Genomic DNA, 9,495 nt, shown 5'->3' on the forward strand with positions numbered 1-9,495 from the left:
CACCGCACGGCTAAAGGCTCTCCCCGTACAGAGAATGGGGGGGTGGGGGGGGAAAGAAAAGGCATATTTTTCACCCCCCAAAAAAGAAATCGTATAAAAACCCCCCACCTTTAAAAAGATACACTGTCCACCACCCAGGCTACAAGTAAATACACATTTACGGTGTTACACCACATGATCCGTTACGCTGTTCCAACACACACACACATAACTCCAGTTTAAAAGAGGCCACAGACTAACTTTTCAGGCAAGTGCTGGACTTGAGACACCTGTATGGCTTCTGCAAATGTTTTCCTACAAAAAGGAAAAAAATAATAAAGAAAAAAACCCCCACAAACCAACCCCAAACCAAACCCCAAACAAAAACCGTCCCCAAACTCAGGAGCACAAAAGGGGTTTTGCTTCGTGCGGAGAGTTTCGCTGTGGAGCGCTAAGGACAGGGGACGTTCCCGAATCCTACCCACCAGACCCAGCTACTTTCCCACTGGAATGCAACGATTTCAGGAGCTCAGTTTTAAGGATCACTTCTTTGAAACGGTCCGTAAAAAGCGTAGGATGCCACCTTTGACAGGGCACCTCAGCGGGGCGCGGGGGTTTGGTTGGAAGCTCTAGTTGTGCTTTGCCCGGCCGCCTCGCAGGTAGCTCTTCCACCTCTTGACGAACTCTTTGAAAATGGGGGACTCGTCTATGGTGCTGAGGAGCTGGAGCTGGTTGATGTGGGTGGTGTGATAGTCCCACCGGGCCAGGTTGGGAGCAGTGCCGAGCATGAAGTGCCGAAGGTCGTAGATGGTCCCTGAGCCGGTGTCGTAGAGGGGGAGCATGGCCTTCAGGGACTCCATGCCCCGCTCGTAGAGGACCCGCGCCTCCTTGCCCAGCTTCTCCCCGGCCGTCTCCTTGAGGTCATAGAGCCCGATCAAGGAGTACATGAAACCGTTGAGCACGAAGGAGCTGGGCGAGGTCGGGTACTCCTCGTACCAGTCGTGCCGGTTCATGAAGACGGCCTTCACCCCGCGCTGCTCCGCCGGCAGCTTGTAGGGCGCCGTCGCCCGCAGGGCCGCGCTGAGGAACGCGTGGTCCTTCGTCAGCAGGTAGGCCCGCACCAGCGTCGAGATGGCCTGCCCTTGCGCCATGGCCGAGTACCAGCCCGGGTCCAAGGACTTAAAGCCTTCCCCCAGCTTCCTCGTCACCATGATGGGCCAACCGCCCCTCTCGTCCTGGTTCCTCACCAACCAGTTGCTGGCGGCAAAGAAAGCCGCCATGTGAGCGGTGGCCGAGATGGTGACGTTGTCGAGGAAGCCTCTTCCCTTCGCCACCAGCCTCACCACTCGCTTGGGCATGATTTTGGTCTGCTTCACGGCTTTCGTGTTGGAGAGGCCGACGCCCTTCCGCAGGTCGGTCACCAGGTCTCTGGTGAGGGTGCTCCAGCTAGTCCTGGGACCGATGCCGTAGTAGATGTCCCGGTCCTTAAAAGCGATGAGCTGGGTGTTGGAGACGTAGTGCACGGTGAAGAGCTGGTTCTTCTCCGTCGTCTCCAGAACCACGGAAACGCTCCCGTTCGTTACGAATTTGAGATCGAAAGAAATAATAAAGTCTCGGGCGTTGCCAAGCTGCAGAGATACCCCCTCGGTATTTTCTGCAAAACAAACCAAAAAAAAAAAAAAAAAAAAAGCCTGGTTCAGTGGTCAAGCACTCCTTTCTCCAAAACGTTTAAGCTACGCCGTGCAGCTTCCGGAGGTAACCCCTCTCACGGATCCAAAAGCTTTTAGGGCAGCCCATCGATCATTCAACCGCTCTTTCTGCGCGCTACCATGTATTATTTAATTAAGCCTAAACGCAAATCCGTGAGCGAAAACGACTCCCGCAGCACCGGGGGGGGGGGGGGGGGCGGGAAAACGCGTTTGCATCTCACATCAACCCGCCGCAGCCCTGCGCTGCGGAGCAGAGGCGCCAGGGGCTCCGTCGGTGGCTTTAGCGGGTGCTTCTGGGACCCGAGCGCTGGAGGAGGACAACGGGGAAGGGGAAGGGCCACCAGCTGCTGCCGGGCAGTTGCCTGCTGGCAGGGGGCAGGACTTTTCCTACGGGATGGGGCACGGCAGCCGCGCTGCAGGAACGCAGACGCTGCGTGATTTTCCTCTTCAAAATTCAAACCATAAACCAACCACCACCCACGGGTTCCAAACTGGGCGTCTCACCTGGCAGAAGAGGCACCCCAACCGCGGCGCAGCTCCAGCGGTCGCACTTCTGCATGAAGCTCCGCTTTCAGCAAAAAAAATACACTAAAAGCCGGGAGTGCCGAGAAGCCGGTATTTGGGGTCCCCCAGGGAACTGATATTTAAGTCTGCGACTTCTTTTTCTTTCCCAACCCGACAGCTCCAAAAAACCAGCGCGCCGATTAGTGTAATAGGGGGAGGAAAAAAAGAAAGAGTATCGAAAGACTAACGTGTTAAAGTATTTATTAACCTCTCCATTGGCAAGACTCAGTTTAATTAAAAAAAAAAAAAAACAAAAAATTTAAATAAAGCTCCGAGGCAATGCCATGTCATAAAATCCAGTGTTCTCTCACAGGCTAGATTTTAAAAGGGAAAATCAACTTCTTCCCCCAAAAACTACACTAGAAGATCAAAGGGCTAATTAGTTTGTAAGGCGGTGCGCAAATCCTGTAGCTTTGAAGGCACAGAGGGATGACAAACACTTAAAGACAGTCATCTTAAATTAATGGCTTTCTGTAGAATAAAACTCTCCCACACGAGGCAAATTTTTTTCCCTTTCTGCTACTTCTCGACGGGTGAAATACCCCATAGATGTTTCTACGCCCAACCACCGAGTCACGGCCAGCTGCTTCTGCACTGCAGAGGCTGCTTCTCCCCACCTCCCAGACTGATCCGTGGCATTTTACAACGTCTGGTGTTGGAAGGTGCTACTGTACAGTACCTGTTATTTTGACCGAGTGTCACGTTTTCCGATCATTTGAGCTAAAAGCTCCACTCCTTTGAGTTTCTGGAGATCAGCATCTGCTTTGGGAGAAGAAACCGAGCGCTTTCTTCCCCAACGTTTTTGCTCCTACGAAAAAACCCCACTCGCGATTCCTGTCAGGGAGTTTTATGGCTCCTTGGAGAGAAATGCTCACGTGATAATCAAGTGAATTATAATAGAGGGGGGGGAAAAAACATTAAAAAAAAAAGACTTTTAAGAAGCAAAGGGGAGGGAAAGGCTGCCCGTCGTTGGCACTGCCTTGAGCGCCGATAAATCCCTTACTTAGGGCCATCCAAGACGAGTGGATGCGTCCCACGGCCTTCGAGCCCCGCCGGTTACTCTGCCATCAATAAAGGACGAGGAAGGAATGCATAACAGATCTTTTGGCCTTTCCTCTCCCCGTATTTATCTCCTACAAAGACACAAGAGTGTTCGACAATTTTCCCCCTGGAGACCCAGGCCTGAGGTGCCAACTGAAAATTACTTCATTGTCTTTTTAAGTAATGGACTCATTAATTCTAATGGGTATTGATTGAGGAAAAATACGTTACGGCCTTATTAACGAGCCTGTCCGAGCACAAAGGAAACTGTCGCGTGAAATAATGAATTTCCCTGCTAAGCACGAAACGGGGAATCGGAGAGACGGCAACAAAATGCATCTCGCAGGCGAAGGAGAGCCCCCCCCCGGGCCGCCCCGCACCTCCGCCGCCCCCGGCAGACACCTGCGCGGCCCGTGGGCGGCTGCTCCCTCCTGCTGCCTCGGTTAAGGCAACGTGGGGTCACCAGCACCGAGACCTCTGACTCGGCCTCCCCACGAAGAGAGATTCTGGGTCCAACTGCAGAGCCACCCGTGCTACGCTGGCTCCAGGCTGAAAATAGACCTTATCTATCATCTGTCAACATCTGCTTATCACACGTCGCCGCTATTTCCCAGGCTCCACAACTGCTTCCATCTCTTTTTTTTTTTTTTTTTGCTTCTATTTTGAGATGGAAGCTGGAAGGCTCAGGAAACGTGACTGCAGCTTCTCACTGCCCTCCACGCATACCACCACTCGGGGTTTTTTGTTTTCCGCTAAAAGGACGTCGAAAAAGCAGCGATGGAGAGAAAACAGAAGAAAAGAAAAACTCCAGAGGTGCAGAAACGAGGCGACATCCTCAGGTGAGACCTTAAGGATGGGAAGCCACGCAGGATCAACGAAAACACATTCATCCCAGCAGCTCCCTGGGACCCTCTGCGCAAATTAACAGACGTGGCTCCTCCGCCCCGCGTTTAGGAGAACCCACCTGGCGCGACAAACTGTTTGACGCCGGTGAACCTGCCTTTGTCCGGTACTGTGGACAGAGAGCAGCCTTTCGGCACCGTCCAGTCCCCGGACCGGCCCGTTTTGTCCTTCTCTTCGGCCGTTTCGTACACCTCGATGTGAGGGGGTTTCTCCGTCAGGTTTTTGCTGTAGTGACTCAACCCGTACTGTGCAATCTGGATGGGGTAGAAATAGCCTTGAGGGCCCCACTGCGTGGACAACGGCACGCCTACGAGAGAGGAAGAAAAGGAGTATTTTATCAGCACCTTTCCCAAAAAAAAAAAAACCAAACCCCAGCGCTTGCAGCCCTGCACACTCTTCCTCCTCGCTCCTTTACCCCTAGCAAAGGACATCTCTAGGCTTCACGGTGAGTTAGACTCGAGGAAAGTCCCGTTCAAGGAGCGAATCGCTCCCATTTACACCGAGATCTGCAACTACTCAAAACTAAGCAGGTCTGAGCGGCAGAGAAGTCCTTATCACGGTCTTCCATACGTTCCCATTGAATTGTTTACTGAAGCACCACACTTAGTCCAAAATACATTTCAAATGCCCTAACAGATTTTCCTCCCCTACCCCAGGGACCGCTAAATCTCCCAACAACGTTCCATCTAACACAATCCCTTTAACGCCACATAAATCTTCGCAAATTTAGCGGATATGTTATTACTAGATTTTGGTAGGAGTTATTTGATGCTAGCAGAGCAATTCCCCCAGCCTCCACAAATCTGCTCCAATTACCCCGGCTCCCCTAAGAGCATTACCAGCGCAGCCTGCGGAAACCAGCCGAGCTCTCCGTGCAACGCCAGCAGAACGTGCCCCCAGATCTTCCACCCAAAGCTGCCCCTTGTCTTCAGAGCTGCTGCTCCAGCCTGGCCACCCCTGGGATTAACCCTCCACACACGACTCGCTGGCCCAAAAGCTGGTAGCCTCACCGGAGAGCACTCCTCTCGCTCTCAGTCGAGGGTTAGGGTGATTTTTAGAGTTAGCAGTCGGCACGGGCCAGAAGAACCCCCTGGAGCACCACCTCTGCAGGGGATTCCAAGCAGGAAGGTCACGGAGGGTATCTTCTGCAGCCCGACACGTCGCGTTTCACTCGGAGCGAGCTCGGACAACGTCACGCGGCCACGCTCGACACCCAACGCCCACCCTCCGTTACGGTCGTCAGCGGAGATGCTCCGGCAGAAACCCTGCCCAGCGCCAGGCTCTCCTCTGCCCGCCCTTCATCAGCTCCCAGGAGCTGCAGCCTCGGGGTTTTGGGGGGAACCCTCGTGCCATAAACCGCCTATCGCGCCACCGGCTGCGTGGGAAATGAAACCACACCGCGTGGGGAAGAATTATTTACACACACGCTTCCAGAAGCGGGCAAACACATGATATTTAAGATACGGATAAAACCAGCATTCTCCTAAAGTCCTGAGCTTTATGAGGAACAGATTCCCAACCTCTAAGGAGGAATCCACTATATATCACCGTGACCCTCTTGCAGGAAACCGAGGACACGCAGTGCTGTAAGCCTCTGCACGCACGCGAGAGGAGGAGGAAAAAAAACCCCAAAACACCCAGTTGGCATTCGCACCCTTTTCCCCCCTTGGCAATGTCAAGCTCAGAAGCCAATTTCTTCTGAAATCTGGCACAATGAAAAGAGAGCTTAAACTAAATGTAAAAAGTTACCTTTTCGTACATAGTTTGGTGCTTTGTGTTACTCATAAATATTACTGATGGAGGTGTGACGGTTTACTGCTGCCCAAAGAGAAAAGCACCGCAGGAAGTATTTCAATACCATGTATTAGCTCAGCTCCTGGAAGCCAGCTCACTCATTAACGCTAAACATTTTCAGTTAAGGGTGCATTCACGGAGACTGAGAGATGCAAAAAAAAAAAAAAAAGAAGAAATCTCCTATAAGAGCTTTACTTGAAATTTATACGAGATGACAAGATTAAATCCTCCAGGTCATAGGACATAACAACACATTAACCTTGCAGAAAGAGAGGAGGTGAAAATGTAACACGAGGTTTGTTTCCATTATGCAGCAATATGAGAATCTCTGGGGCCGGAATGATGCAAAGCAACAGCCTAAAACCATCTGAGAAAGCGTTTTAATATTAAAACCCCTTCCCTACAAGCTACAACTATTTCTCTTCGCTGACTTGTTCGGTGGATGCCAATAACTCCACGGCCTTTGCTAAACCCAGGCTCTGGCATCACGTTGCACGACGACAGCTCTTCCATCACACCCTGCAAAAAAGCGAGGTTTATAGATAAATAACCTCGTCGCCGAGCGCTAAACTCACTGGTCCCTCAAGGCTTAAGCAGAGGGCAGCTACGCCCAGCCCCTCACGCCCCCAGCACCCGCAGCCAGCAAGCCAAGAGGCTGCAGAATCCGTGCTGGTTCTCAATTAGTTCTCACTGAATTTCAGCTTCTTTTGGTTTTTTTTTGCTGAAAACCACAGGAACCGCGGCATCCCGCGGCAAAGGGCATCTCGCGTTATCTTCCCCGCTTCCTACAAAAGCTGGTGGGGCTCCAAGCGCCAGCCCCAACAACAAAAGCAGCGCCCACGGCCGGCCCTCACGTTCACAAGCTGCATTTAACCAGCAGCGACTGCAGCCGTTCCGACAGCAGAGCCGCCGCCTCAGCCTCCCGCAGCCGGTGTAAACCCCGCGCAGGGCAGAGCTCCCACGGAGTAGGTGTGTGGCCACCAGGACGCGTTCGCACCCTGGGGAAAGCCCTGAGTTTCAGAGCCCTGCTCCCCTTCCTTGGCGGATGTAACGAGGATGGAAGATAAAAAATAATAAGAAGGGGAGAGCGACCTTAAAACCGCAGCAACCGCCACAGCCTGTGCCGATGTTTGTGCGAACCCTTGACAGACAAATTCACGGCAAGACGTGCCAGCGTTCCGCGGAGATCACGGGAAGAGCTCGTGTTGGCACAGCTGAGCAGCACCGAGATGCGTGAAAATTAATGTATTTTATTCCTTAAGTGAAAGCTGGTCTGCAATTTCTGAAAGGCCACAGTGTCACGTTCCGTAACGGCTTTATAAAGTCATTAATTTTTTTACTACGAAACCCAACGAGAACTTTCTGCGACCAAATCCTCGCCGAGACGCGGAAAGACCTCGTGTGCTAATCACCGACTGCACGGTTTAGCAAAAAAAAAAAAAGCAAACAGGAAAGGTTTTACCCTATATTCATTTTATCCAGGGACACTTCAGCGGCTGGCGAGCTTTTTGACCCCTGAGCAGTTCCCCAAAACCTCCTGACCTCGCTGCGGGCAGCAGCGCCTTGTGAGGGCCGAGGTGACGCCGATCCACCCGCACCCGTGCACGGGACGAGCTTTGGCAGGAGCTAAGCCCACGCTGCCGAGCAAAACCCTCCCCGCTTGCTCAGGAACAGCCCAGCGGGGAAGGTCTGACCGCCGGATCTCCAGCACTGCCCCAGCAGGGCCAGGCTTTTTTATTTAATTTTATATTTTCAATTAATTTTTGGCTCCCTGACATAGCTGACGAGTGTCAAGGACACCACCAAAACCAGACAGCAGCACTGTAAGAGAAGTGTCCCAGCACCTCTGGAGTTTGCTGCAACCAGTAAAACCAGAGATGCAGGACGGGAGCCGGTAAACCTGGTACGAAGCCGAGACTGCGCGCGATTTCTCAGAGTAAGGGGGTTTTATCGACAGTACCACGAAAATTAAGATCATTTTGCACCTCAAATGATGGCAGCAAGTTTTAAGAAGCGCTTCAACTACTAAAAAAACCCACAAAATACTCCATACAAACCTTCAACGCCACTTATGCACTTCACTCTGTCTCGAACCTCGACGTTGTAGCCCTCAAAGGACATGAAGACCCCGTCGGGGTGGTAAGGTGCTCGCTGTGTGTATACTTTGGAGTAGCTATGAGAGAATTCAAACCTGTCATAACCATCGTACTGAGCAATTTTCCCATAAACCTCAAAGTATTTCTCTACCCAGCTGAAGGGCAGGAAGACCTCGTTGCCTTCCCTCCTCCCTTTAATGGTGTGCTCGTCATTGATCAGACAGTCAATCTCCTCGTACTTCAGCCCCGGGGCTCTGTTGCCGTTGAAGCCTCCCGCGACCGGGGGAGCCTTCTGCTGCTCCTGGGGCGACGCCTCCTCGCTCTGCTGCCGCGCCGGGTCGCTCTCGGAGGCGGCGGCGGCAGCTCCTCGGCGTTCAGGGCCGGCGAGGCTGCGGGGGAACGGGCCGGCTCTGTCGGAGGAGCATCGGTTCCAGAGCAGCACCATCACCAGCGTGAAGAGGGCGCAGATGATGATCAGAGTCTTGTAGTTGACCCGAGCTGCCAAGCACCGCATATTCACACCATACCTGCAGAGAACAGAGAGGGGAGAGGTTTTTAGGGCGTGGGGCTTCCAGCCAGAGCTGGCGGTTCGGCTCATTCAGAGCCTCGGCGCAGCCCGCCCAGCCGGAGCATCGCCACGCGCAGACCACGGGGCTGTTCGGTGGGAAGGGGACAGGCAGGGGCACCTAGAAAAGAATTGGGGGTTTTTTCCCCCTCTATAAGCCACGAGATCAAACGTACCAAGCCACGATTCGCCTCCCGGCTGCGACAACAGATTGTTTCAGCGAACGCCAAGGACGCCAAGAAACGGCGGCGATCGCGGGGCGACCAAAAGCTCGATGGTAACGAGATGCTCAGCAGCCACCAGCGAACAAACTCTCACCGGCCTCAGCGCGCCCGGGGAAGAGAAACCCTCAGCAGAATATAACCATCCCAAGAGGGATTTCCCACCAGACAGCCCCGTCATCAAAACCTAAATCCTACAGAAACGTTTGTAGTTCACACAGCTGAAAGCCGAGATACCTGCAGAAAAAGGGATGGCTATTTTTGATCCCTCCTTTTTTTTTTTTTAAAGCATAAGCTATAAACATTTTCTGCGAAGAAACTCAGCGCTCAAGGCTGGATCGATTCTTGGTGTTATCCCACCTCAAACGCACTCTGAAAACCAATAACGCGCATGAGGAGGAACAAGCAGCTCACAGCCCGCGGCCCCGAGCCAGGAGCCTCCAGAAGCAGCACAGGAGGGACTGGGAAAGCACAGGACTGCCCCTGGGGACAGGACCTCCACGGACACGCTCGGGGGCTCACGTGTCCCAGTCCCCCAGGAGAAGGCAGAAACCATGTAAACCCTCTCTGGGGATTTTCTTTTATTTTTTAATTTTTTTATTTTTTTTCCTGCACGATAAACC

General features: G+C 52.8%; 1 protein-coding gene across 1 annotated transcript; it reads right to left on the reverse strand.

The window, feature by feature from the left end:
• Positions 1–608: 608 nt before the first annotated feature.
• On the reverse strand, positions 609–8,600 carry GLCE (glucuronic acid epimerase). Its single transcript, XM_086471745.1, has 3 exons — positions 8,048–8,600; positions 4,258–4,503; positions 609–1,633 (listed from the first exon to the last, which is right to left on the reverse strand). Exons 1-3 carry the CDS (start codon positions 8,598–8,600, stop codon positions 609–611), a joined length of 1,824 nt encoding a protein of 607 aa, XP_086327871.1.
• Between the last annotated feature and the right edge of the window lie 895 nt (positions 8,601–9,495).

The sequence above is a fragment of the Leptosomus discolor genome, chromosome 11, assembly GCF_034619465.1.
Source record: "Leptosomus discolor isolate bLepDis1 chromosome 11, bLepDis1.hap2, whole genome shotgun sequence".
NCBI classification, from domain to species: domain Eukaryota; kingdom Metazoa; phylum Chordata; class Aves; order Leptosomiformes; family Leptosomidae; genus Leptosomus; species Leptosomus discolor.